The sequence below is a fragment of the Pelophylax lessonae genome, assembly GCF_965119305.1.
Source record: "Pelophylax lessonae genome assembly, chromosome: 5".
In the NCBI taxonomy this organism is placed as follows: Eukaryota; Metazoa; Chordata; class Amphibia; order Anura; family Ranidae; genus Pelophylax; species Pelophylax lessonae.
The window spans coordinates 169,529,359-169,542,408 of NC_138772.1; the positions used below are offsets into that span (position 1 = coordinate 169,529,359).

At 43.8% G+C, this 13,050-nt stretch overlaps 1 protein-coding gene across 2 annotated transcripts in view; it reads right to left on the reverse strand.

Annotated features, from left to right (window-relative positions):
• NUP214 (nucleoporin 214) overlaps nt 1–13,050 on the reverse strand; it is a 265,238-nt gene that overhangs the window by 85,108 nt on the left and 167,080 nt on the right. Inside the window, exon 32 of one of the 2 annotated variants that reach the window (XM_082258634.1) lies at nt 8,349–8,495. The exons of the other annotated variant lie outside the window; for it this stretch is intronic. Within the exon in view, the coding sequence (XP_082114760.1) occupies nt 8,349–8,495 (147 nt within the window). The remainder of the gene's footprint in view (nt 1–8,348; nt 8,496–13,050) is intronic. 2 annotated transcript variants of the gene reach the window in all.

The following is a 13,050-nucleotide window of genomic DNA, read 5'->3' on the forward strand; positions in this document are numbered from 1 at the left end:
ACTTTGATTGACAGCCGAGGGAGCCAATCAGGAGGGAGGGTCCCGACAGCCAAAGGGACTTGTGGACATCGCTGGAAAGAGAAAGGCTCAGGAAAGTATTTGGGGGGCTAAGGGGGTATTTTTTATCTTAATGCATAAAATGAAACTCCTTTAAAAGGTTAGTGCGAATCACATCTGCCAGGAAGCTCATCAAGGTATATTGTGACTGAGACAGCCCTGGACTCAGATACCTCTTAGGAATACTCATCTACAGAGGATTCCTGATCCTCAAAAGGCTCCCACTTCTTCCTCTTCCAAAGGAAAATCTTCCCCTGCCCTATCCTCCTTTAAAATGGAGTTTGCATCTCAGGCATTCCAAAGTAAGAACTGCTGAAAGCTGATCCCGCAGTCCAGATTTGGTCACAAAGGATTGTGCCCCTGTAACAGTGGCGATATCAAATGAGGGCATGGATTTAGAGTTAATATGACCCTTTTTCAGGGAAACATTCCTACCTGATAAAGGGATTTGGGGGCCATCCCATTGTTCTTGCCGCTGAGGAGGCAGGATGGCACAGATGCAGCCTGAATTCAGTTAAGGCAATGTGGGGGCTGAACACACATGGAGAATATAGGAGGCACAATAGCATTTGCAGTAGCGCATGATGGCATTATCATACGTGCTCCATCATGGATTGCCCACAATGAACACTGCCACAGCCTGTATAGCACCCAAGAAATTGGTTGCAAGCAAAAAAATAAATAAATAAATAAAATGCTCCTGTCCCTTTTAGGCATGAGCTATAGCATAGTGCTTTTGCCATGTCAATTGTCCCTTTATATGTTGTACAATACCTAGCTGATACTGCCTGCTTTAGTCTTCCCCTCTGTAAACTGACCACATTTATCATGGTTGCGGATCCGTGGTAGCGTGGTCAGTTTAAGTGCCTCCGTCATCCAGCTATCTTTCCAGTGTCTCTGCATCTCCCCCACTCTTCTGTAGAATGTGTAAGAGCCGATCTCTTCCCCACCTCACCTCCAGCCTAGAAAGAGCAAAGCTATTCCCCTGAAGCTACTCTTCCCCTTCTCTTTGTTAACCAGTTCCCCCCGGGCAATTCTGATATTTCTCTTTTACATGTAAAAAATCTGTAGTTTTTGTGCTAGAAAATGACTCAGAAGCTTCAAAACATACATTTTTTTTTTTTTAGCAGAGACCATAGAGAGTAAAATGGAGGGTGTTGCAATTTTTTTTATGTCACTTGGTATTTGTGCAGAGGTTTTTTTAAACACAATACACTTTAATGAATTTTTTTGCACACAAACACTATATAATATCTAATTTTTGTTAAATTATAAGAGATGATGTTATGACAAGTAAATCGATAGCTAACATGTTATACTTTTAAATTGCGTACACCCGTGCCAAACTACGGGTGCCTAAAATAAAAATCTATATTGGTGGTACTTTAAAAGCTTTTACAGGTTACCAGTTTAGAGTTACACAGGTCTGGTGCTAGAATTATGGCTCTCACTTTGACATTTGTATTAATACGTGTGATCACCGTTTAAAAATGTTTGCGCAACTTTTGCATTCGTTTCATTTTATTATTTTTATTATTTATTTTATTCAAAATGTTTTTTGTAAACTGTCTGATTTTTTTTATTTTTTGAATGATTAACTTTATTTCTTTCACAAGGGATGAACAACCGACTGACCGATCCTCCCTGCGGTCGATGGAGTGGTGCTTCCTGCAATCCTCCCTTCGATCCTGCAATCAACAGACTAAACCCTCCTTTTACCAATCCTTGTTTCGATTGATCCTTTCTTCCGTTATTCATTTTTTGCTAACATTTGTTTGCAATGTTACATATCATTTTCCATATAGTACGATACCTGTTGATCCTGCCGGTTACGGTCGGTAAACTGACTTTCTAATATCCTTCTCTCTCTGCAGTATCTGTATCTCCCTCTCTTCCCCTCCCTTCCTGTAATTTCCGTGGTCTGTGTGAAGCTGATCCTCTCCCTGCTCCTGCCCTCCTGAAACTAACAGCAGAGAAATGCGAGTCCCCCCCACTGGAGTCCCTCTGCTTGGGAAGAAGAGCTGAGGAAACCATGAGACTGCACAGAAGCACTGCTGGAAAAAGGTATTTAGAGATTATATTAAAACCACACTGCCTTTACTAATACCCCATAAGAGAACCTATCATGGGAGTTGATTGTGGAGAGTTTGTTTTACCCCACTTTAAGGGGTAAAAACACACAATGCCACTGTCCTATGACCTAAACCTCAACAATCGTGGAACGCTGCAACTCTACAATATACAGAGGCACTAACCAGGAAAAGCGTCGGGGCACCCTGCCAGTGAGATCACCAGGCACGCTGCACACCAGATGTCGAAGCTAATAGGATCCAGCGCCATCACTCACTTGAAGGTAGGTATTAGGTACAGTCCCTCATGGTCTTATGGATGGAGCCCACCTCTGCCCTTGCGGAGGTGTAAAGGAACAAGCCAGGAAATGTCCCAAAAGAAGATATCTTCAGAGAGACACAGGAAACATCTGTCACCTTCAGACACCAGCACTAAACTGAGGCATAGCTGAGCTGGGAGGGGTTATGTCTGAGAGGAGAGTCCTGCCTTTTTTTTTGGCCAGCGTCTATTTGCCTGACGGTAGCAGCATTAAGTAGTTCTGATTAACAACTCCTATGTCTCTTGTGATGTACGATTAAGAAAAAAAAAAACACCATTAGATGCAGTGATATATTCACTACAAAAATATTAAAAACACTTTTAAATACAAAATAGGGAAAGTAACAGATTTTGATTTGGTTTTGGCCTCTTGTAATCCCCTTTATAAGTAGGACTGGGGTGGAGAGAAGGTACCAAATAGGTACACCTCGGCTAAAAAAAAAAAATTTGGCTTACCGTAAAATGTATTTCTCTGATGTTCATTGATGGACATAGCTCCTGATCTTCTTAACCATTGGGTTATACTACCCCCTACAGGAGTAGGACACTAGGCAGGAAAAAAAAAAAGTCTGGATATGCTTATGGGCAGTCCCAGGGGGTATTACTGCCTTTCTTTGCTATAGGTACTTGTTACAAACAGTGACAGAAGAAATACAACTTCACAGAGGGGTGGGTGCTGTGTCCGTTAATGAACATCAGAGAAATGGATTTTACGGTAAGTCAAAAATCCTATTTTTGCTTTCGTTCATCCCAAAAGCAGTGTTAAACAGGTGGGGTGGGAACAGCGAATAGAAATTCCCAAGGCTAACTTTAGCCATCCAGGAAAACAGGAGCTCAACCAAAATAAATGGAGCTCACCTGAAAAAAACAATACACCCTCAAAGAGGACCAGGTCCTCTAAACAGCAGCCTGCAAAACCTTGCAGCCAAAGGAAGCATCTGCAGATGCCAATGCATCCACTTTATAGAACTTTCTGAAAGTGTTCAACCAACAACAACCAGGTGGCCACCTTACAAAGCTGCGTCACTGACGCCTGATGACAGAAGGCCCAGGAGGCACTGAGAGCCCAAGTAGAGTGCGTCTTGACAGGGAAAGGAGGAACCTGACCCATGATGGAATAGGCCTGAGTCACCGTCTGTCTGATCCATCTGGAAATGGTCACCGAGGAAGTGGACAACCCTTTTCGAGGCCCATCTGTAAACACAAATAGTGATGTATAGAGAGAAATAGCCGCACTCCAACTTGAAGGTGAAAAATATAAAATCTGTTTTATTCGTATCCAAAAGATAAAATCAATTCTGAATTGAATTGATTTTATCTTTTGGATACGAATAAAACAGATTTTATATTTTTCACCTTCAAGTTGGAGTGCGGCTATTTCTCTCTATACATTATGGTTGCCTGGACTGCGGATCCTTGCTGCACCTTATTTTGATGGTTGGGATTACCTTATCACTGGAGCGGTGCTTTTGCCCTTTCTGCTGATCTGAAACACAAATAGTGAGTCTGACTTCCTTAAAGACTCCGTAGCTGCCAGGTACACCCTAATTGCCTGGATCCCATCCAAGGCATGCAAAGCAACTTTTCTTCAGATGTTTTGGCCTGGGACACAGGGTAGGCAACACAATGTTGACCGCAATCCCTTCAGCCTCGATCCTGTGTAAAAGTCTTGGTAGAAGCTTAAGAGGAGGGAAAATGTAAATCAGACGATACTGACCCCCACAGGGCCACCGTGTCTGTGGCATCTGCCAGAGGATCCTGTGACCTAGGGGAGTGGAAAATAATCATAGAATCAATGCATCTCAATGCAGCCTTGAACAATTCAGCATCGATGGGGAGAACGGCTACATCGATTGTATTGACATCATCCTGACTCCCCCCTGCCTCTCCTGGGACAGCCCTGCCAGTGCACTCTCAAGTTAAAACAAATCAGTGTCAGTCCCTCTGTTTCATGGATTCCTTCCTACAGTAAGGGTTAATATGTAAACCGATGCTTCTAACGCATCATCTCTGATCTTTCATCGCCTGTCACCGTCACGTGTCCTCCATCCAGGAGCAGAACAGCCGGCCAGAGGGCACGGTAGAAGCATTGGTTTACATATTAACCCTTACAGGCTGTAGGAAGGAATCCATGAAACAGAGGGACTGACACGGATTTGTTTTAACTTGAGTGAACTGGCAGGGCTGTCCTGGAACAGGCAGAGGGGGCTATTTAATGTAAATTGGCTGTGTAATGTAAATGGGGGACTGTATAATGTAAATGGGGGGCTGTGCCATTTAGTATTTACTGTTGTCTGTTTTGTTCAGACTTTGCTACATGCAGGGAGTGCCTTTTTTTTTTCTTCTAGAGCAGATAAAATAAAATAAAAAAAATGGATTTCGTCTGATTGCTTGTTTTTGCTTTATAAAAACCGCAGGCAGTAATCACGATGCATCGCGGAATCAAATCGTTGACAGGATAATCGTAATCGAATCGGGAGACCAGTGAAGATGCGCACCTCTACTGTGACCGAGCCACAAACCTCTGCACCTTTCGATTGAGCCGAAAGGCCAACAGAACCACCTCGGGGATGCCCCCCGAGGCACAACTCATGAAACCCCTCCGGATAAAGAGACTACTCCCCTTGGTCTAATGCCTGCCGACTGAGGTAATCCGCCTGCCAGTTTTCCACCCTGGGAATGTGTACGGCGGATAGGGCTGGAATGAACCGTTATGCCTACCTTAGAATGACGGCTACCTCCAGAGCCGCCAGGACACTTCTTATGCCCCACTGTTAATTCACATAAGCCATGGTCGCTGCATTGTCGGATTGAATGCAGGCTGACCATCACTGAAGACGATCCGTCCAATGTTCCAGGCACATTCTGATCACTTGGAGTTCCAAGACATTGATCAGCAGTCTGGACTCTTCTAGTGTCCAGATCCCCATAGCAGAATTTTTGCAGAGGATCTCTCTTCAGCCAGACAGGCTGGCATCCATGGTGATCACCGTCCAATACAAGAGGAGGAAGGATTTGCCCAGCCGCAGCGCCAGGGGAGGAAGCCACTATATAAGGGACTCTTTCGTTCCCCGGCTCAGCCGCATCGGATTGTCCAGAGACTGCGGATTCTTGTCCCATTTGGCCAGAATCTCCCTTTGCAGAGACCTCATATGGAACTGTGCAAACGAACCATCTTGAAGGTAGGCACCATCAGGCCCAGCACCCGTATGCAAGTCCTAAAGGGAATGCCCATCTGTTAGACAGCAGGAGAGGAAGTGCAGTCCACAGGTTCTGGAGTTTGTCCAGAGGAAGGATCACTCTGGCTAAGGTTGAGTCCAGAGTGAGACCCAGATAGTCCAGCTTTGTAGACGGAACCAGAGCAACAATCTGAAAACTCAGAATCCAGTTGAACTCCTTCAGTATTCATATGGTGATCTCCAGGTTGTCCACCAGAGCAGAAGGAGGTCATCCAAGTAGCCCAGTACCGCAATCGCCCGTTGGCGTAACAATGCTAGCACTAAGGCTAACACTTACGTGAAGACCAGAGGCGAGACCAAAGGGCAATGCCACAAGCTGATAATGCTCCTCTCCCACGGCAAAGCAGAGGAAGCGCTGGTGACTGGCACATATCGGAATGTGAAGGTAAGCATCCTTGATGTCTATAGAGGCGAGAAAATCCCCCTGACGCAGGGATGCCACGACCATGCGAATGGACTCCATTCTGAACTTCTGCACCCGCCACAAAGTAGTTCAGTGCTGGGAACTGTAAACCGGTTTGAGTAAAAACCTTGAAAAATGTTCCGATGTCAGAACCAGGACAATCACCCCTTGAAGTAATCAAGCAGGGCTACAGGAGTGCAGGAATAACCCTCACTATCTAAGAACACCACCCAGCAGAAACAGGCACCTGCAGCCACCAGGATAATCTGCACTCCACGTGCGGCGACAGGAAGTGAAAGGATCCAGGAGTCAGCACCAGGGGATGAGGAGGGGCGCCCACTGCTGAAATAGCCACCTACAGGGCTCCACTGTCATGGCCGCTGATATTTTCAATGTCAAACCACCGCAAAATGGCAGCCGGACTACACAAACATGGCTCGCCATGCATTGAGCACACAGGCTACAGCAAAGAGGCACCTACCAGGTACAGCCCCCCCCCCCAGCAGATCGGCCAGACGCTGGGGGCGCACCCCGCCACCCCTATTGCCAGCACAGCACCCTGCCCCCACCCCACAGCCACAGCGGGGTCGCCTAATGGGAAAGAGGGGAACCCTGGGGTCTAACCATCCCAAGGAGGGGCCCACGTCCACCCCAAAACCCTCCAGGGGGAGATGGAGGACAGTTACTTACCATACAAGGAACCAGGCAGGCACCGCTCCAGACAGAACCTCCTATCCATCGAAATGGGGGGGGGGGGCTGTCAGCAAGGAGGAACGCTGCGACTCGGGCCAAGACCCAGTCGTGTGCAATCTCACGAGGCGTTTAATTTGCCGGTGGGGCTATGTTGCTGCCGACCTAGCACGGATCTGAGGTCTGCGCGCGCTCGCTGGGCAGACTGGGGTGACCACTGGATCTAGATTATCCAGCCCGTCGCCCAGTCCGGCAGTTGACTGTAGATCTCACAGAAAAAAGGAAAAAATTGCCAAAATGACCAGAAATCCCAACAATGAACTAGGTCCTTACTCCTGACTGGGCAGAAAAAAATGGAGTACCTATAGCAGAGAGAGGGAGTATACCCCCTGGGACTGCCCACAGGCGTAGAAAGACTTTTTTTCTGCTTAGTGTCCTACTCCTTTAGGGGGCTATAACCCAATGGTTAAGTAGATCAGGAGCTGTGTCCGTCAATGAACAAAAGAGAAAGATACATTTTTACAGAAGGAAAGAGCAGAATGAGCAATAGGTTGAGCTCATCAGTCTGGTACTGCTCCTTCAATGTCCAAATCAAATAATGGGGACAGGGTGAAGACCTGAATCCACTGCTTGGACCATTATGTAAAAGAGGACTACCCGCCCTGTAAGAAAATACTGGGGATATGGCGGCTATCTGCTACCATAACCCTGGCATTTAACGTCAAAGTACCGACGTAAAACTGCGGGGGGTGGCCTGGAAGTGGTTAAAGTATTACTAAAGCCAGGACCATGCATTCAGTATATCTGGTCTCCCACAGTACAAAACATGGAAATGCAAAAGTTTTAGTAAATATAAACTGCTAAACACCTTTTCTCATCAGCAGTTAGAGCAGTCTACTGACTTCGATCAGTATCTGGTTAAGGCTTACAGGAGGAGTTTATTCTCCCCCGATTGTCCTATGAGGCTGCAGGACCCCTAACATTGGACAGTGCCAATTGGCCCTGTTCTGATCACATGCGATCCCCCAAGAAAAAAAAAGAGGGGAAAAAAAACAAACACTCTAGTAATTCACACCAAAATGAGCATGTGCAGCTTACCCTTCAAGCTATGTTCTATAAAGAGATGTTTTGGGGACAGCAGAACGGGAGGATAAGAGAAGACAGTATCAAACAGCCTTATTACAGAGGATTAACTCCTTAGAATACACAGGGAGTATAACAAGCATGCTTTACTGCATATACAGACTCATTTTACTGTTGTGGGTTTAGTAAAACTTTAATTGCACCAGAAAGTAGTAAGGTGACCAACTTGGTTGTACTGTTTGACAGGGCTGTGTTAATCTGAGGAATAGATTGACATAAATACAAATCCAATGACCGTTAAAACAGCTCCCATGATTTTATTTCAACAGTGTTTTGAACATTTACCTGGAGTTCATCTTCAAGTAAAACTGAAGTACTTTAAAACTACCACAGTTGCTCTAGTACATACTAGATCTCTCCAAAAAAAACAAGATCAGAAATGTGTCTTGTATGCTGGTGTTAGACGGTCTGCAACTACTCTGTCATACCTGTCTTGGTAGGGCTGGAAAAGCCAAATCCTTGTGTAGCCACACTGCCACCAGCGCTGAATGTCCCGGTTGTTTTTTGCTCTCCAAATGATGTGTTGCCAAATCCAAAACTCTTTGCCCCGCTGTTGCCAAAGAGACTGGTTGTGTCTGACAGAAGAGCAAGAAATCCAGACTTCAGTATAGAAATGTATAAAAATGGGATGGTGAAGAACATAAAAGATTGTCAGTTTTGAAATCCTTTATTTAATTTGAATGAGTGAAGTCAGCAAAATTTCAAAATGCGTTTTCCATAAAATGACTATATAGTCATCGTTATCTTTTGGTAAAAACTGTTCAGCTGGCTCTCAGGTGAAAGTTGGACTAGCTTTTCATTTTATTTTATTTTTTTAAACTTATCTCCTCGAACAATTGTACAGGAAGACATCATTACAATAAGGATAGCCACAATAAATATACCAAACTGCCAATAAAATAAAGCGAACACCGCAATAGTCTTGTGTGTCTCCATAGCGCACACTCACAGCAAAGCAGATTACAACACAAGGAAAAAAAAAACGGTCACATTCTTCATACAGGCAGTTGAATTATAGTGCATAAATTAGGTTGAAGAGATGGCAATGTCTATTTTTTTTATATGATCTCTTCATAGGGGAGGATTTTTATATGATCTCTTCATAGGTGAGGATTTTTATATGATCTCTTCATAGGTGAGGATTTTTATATGATCTCTTCATAGGGGAGGATTTGGTCATCGACTGCTGCATCTGCTTAAAGTGGCTCTAAAGGCTCAAGGTTATTTTTACATTTATGCATTCTATTAATGAAGGTAAAAAACCTTCTCTTTGCAGAAGCAGCCCCCCCTCCCCTCTTTATTTACATGAGCCTGATCTTCCTCCAGTGCTGTGCACGAGAGCTCTCTGGGGACTCTCCACCTCATTGGCTGGAATAGCAGCAGGAGCCATTGAATGGACACACAGAGCAGTGGCTTGGGAGTGAGCCTACCTGGGTGCAATTTTATCAATATACAAGTTTTTTTTTTTTTAGTTCTTTCACTAATGTTTTTAGGGAAATGGTGATCACAAAAACGTATTTACTTTTCATGGCATTTACCTATCCACCATAGAAGTCTGAGGGAATGAAAAAGCAGCTTGAAGGAGGTCAAAATAATCCATAATTAACTGCAAGTGCATCAAAATGATTCCAAAAGCAGTCTGCATTCGCCCATCAAATGGACTATGATCATTTGAATTGAGTTCTTGATTTGAATCCTGACCATGACACTACCTGCCCGTATTTTTTTTTCTTTTTTAAATCTTTTTGTGGTCAATTTTAAAAAGGGCTTAAAAAAAGTACTAAAACCCATGCAGGGGCTACCTTTGGCATACCTAAAACATCTGCCAAAGTACAGAGAACAAAAACAAAATCTATATAACAGGGAAGGACTGCCGTTATTCGTGTATGTGTGTCCCATGAAATCGTTTCAGAAGATAAGACAGATAACTTGTCCCCCCCCCCCCCAGGCTGAGGCCAGACCCCCCCCCCCCAACCTGCTTGGAGTCTGCATGTTCTCCCTGTGCTTGCATGGGTTTCTTCCGGGTACTCCGGTTTTTCCCACATGCCAAAGACATGCTGGCAGGTTTTTTGGCTCATGTTCACATTGACCCTAGTATGTGGCCCTATGCATGTATAGTAGGGAGGTTAGATTGTAGGTAACTTGAGGGCAGGGACTGATGTGAAGGTACAATGTGTACAACTGCGTAAATAGCCTGCGCTATATAAACTGTAATAAATAAAATACTCAAAAGTTACTGAAGCATGAATACTCATAGTCAATTTCTTTAAAGGTGCAGGTTTATTGATAAAATTTGTATATTGCCCCTCTTCTTTCGCTTTCAAGTGATACTAAAGCTACAATTTTTATTTTTTGTTATACTTACAGTGCCTTAAAAAAAAGTATTCATACCCCTTGAAATGTTCCACATTTTGTCAGGTTACAACCAAAAATGTAAATGTATTTTTATTGGGATTTCATGTGATAGACCAGCACAGTGAAACATAATTGTGAAGTGGAAAGAAAATTATAAATGGTTTTCAAATTTTATATATATTTTTTAAATATATGAAATGTGTGGCGTGCGTTTGTATTCAACCCCCCTGAGTGAATACTTTGTAGATTTCAAAATAAAGATCAGCGCAAGTATATAGTAAGTAGCTGCTTTCAATAAAAAGGAAAAAACACACTACCTTCAATCCAAAAGTACTACAAAAATTGCAGCGCTACAATACTTTGTAGAACCACCTTTTGATGCAATAACAGCTGCAAATCTTTTTGGGTATGTCTCTAAAAGCTTTGCACATCTAGAGAGAGTGACATTTTTGCCCATTCTTTGCAAAATAGCTCAGGCTCTGTCAGACTGCATGGAGAGTGCCTGTGAACAGCAATTTTCAAGTCTTGCCACAGATTCTCAAATTGATTTAGGTCTGGACCTTGACTGGGCCATTCTATCACATGAATATGCTTTGATGTAAACCATACCATTGTAGCTCTGGCTGTATGTTTAGGGTCGTTGTCCTGCTGGGAGGTGAACCTCTGCCCCATTCTTAAGTCTTTTGCAAACTCTAACAGGTTTTCTTCTAAGATTGCCCCGTATTTGGCTCTATCCTTCTTCCCATCAAATCTGACCAGCTTTGAAAAGCATTCCCACAACATGATGCTGCTGCCACCACCATGTGTCATGGTGGGGATAGTGTTTAGGGTGATGTGCGATGTTAGTTTTCTGCCACACATAGCATTTTGCTTTTATGCCAAAAATTTTAAATTTTGGTCTAATCTGACCAGAGCACCTTCTTCCACATGTTTGCTGTGTCCCCCACATGGCTTCTCGCGAACTGCAAATGGGACTTCTAATGGCTCTCTTTCAACAGGGGCTTTCTTTTTGCCACTCCTCTAAAAAGGCCAGATTTGTGTATAATAATCGTTCTCCTGTGGAGAGATTCTCCCATCCGAGCTGTGGATCTCTGCAGCTCCTACAGAGTTACCATGGGCCTCTTGACTGCTTCTCTGATTAATGCGCTCCTTGCCCAGCTTGTCAGTTTAGGTAGACGGTCATGTCTTGGAAGGTTTGCAGTTGTGCCATACTCTTTCCGTTTTCGGATGATGGATTGAACAGTGCCCTGTGAGATGTTCAAAGCTTGGGATATTTTTTTTTTATAACCTAACCCTGGTTTAAACTTCTCCACAACTTTCTCCCTGACCTGTCTGGTGTGTTCCTTGGCTTTCATGATACTGTTTGTTCACTAAGGTTCTCTAACAAACCTCTTAGGGCTTCACAGAACAGCTGTATTTATACTGAGATTAAATTACACACAGGTGGACTATTTACTAAAATTAGGTGACTTCTGAAGGCAATTGGTTCCACTAGTTTTTAGTTAGGGGTATCAGAGTAAAGGGGGCGAAATATAAATGCACGCCACACTTTTCAGATATTTGAAAAAAATTTGGAAAACCATGTATTCAATTTTCTTCCACTTCACAATTATGTGTCGCACTGTTTGGTCTACCACATAAAATTCCAATAAAATAGATGTTTTTGGTTGTAACATGAAAAAGGGTGGAAAATTTAAAGAGGTATGAATATCTTTTCAAGTCACTGTACCTGCCCTGTGCAATGGTTTTCCACAGAGCAGCCCCACTCCTCTTCTTGAGTCCCCCGCTGGTGCTCCCGGTCCCTTCCCTCTGCTGAGTGCCCCCATAGCGAGCTGCTTGAAATGGGGTACTCCTGCATGTTTCGATCCCATAAGACACACAGAATGGGGTTCAGCCAAGCCCCCCGCTCCCTCCCTACTGGCTGTGACAGCAATGGGAGCCAATGGCTCCCACTGCTGTGTCTCAGCCAATGAGGAGGCAGAGAGCCTGGAGAGCAACGGCTCTTGCACACATCGCTGGATCCAGATTGGGCAAGTATTAGAGTGGGTCTGGGAGGGGAAGCTGTACAGAGAAGGTTTTTTTTACCTGCATGCAAAGAATGCATAAAAGTTAAAAAAAAACTTAAGTCTTTAGAACCACCGAGTCTAATTCTTCAACTTGAGACCTGAAACCTGACAGCTGAATTATACTCTGAACTCACATTGCAAACATGAGAAATTAGCTTGTGCAATCTCAGAAGTTGTAAGGTAAAGAAATTGTTGGGTTTCTGGTGACATCTTACTCCAGACTTAAAGTGGATCTTTACCCATAACAACGTGATACAAAATAATGTCTTTAGCACAGAACATACATTGCACATTAATAGATATGCTACCAAAATGAGTGTTTGCTGTACATTGCCTCCAGCATTGTTCCAGTTTCTTCTCGCTGGAGACTGCCATTTTGGGGAAGCCTAGAGCCCACAAGTAAATCTTGAGGCTGTCAGCAGATTGACTTTTACATTTTTTGGCAGAGTGTCAACTGAGCATTTGCAGAGCAGGGTGACACAGTGTATTACTGGATTTTAAAACAGTATAGACGTTTATTTAATGTTTTACATAGCTATAACTGCAAAAGGAGCCAGCATCAAGTCAGTCATCAAGCAGGACTGAAATTTTCTAAGGTTCTACTTTAAAGATCCAGTCATATTCAGAGGATTTTTAAAGAATTTAGGACTGAATATGAGCTCCAGCACACAGCCTGTGACTGGAAGCCACAGCTGTGCATATTCCTGTG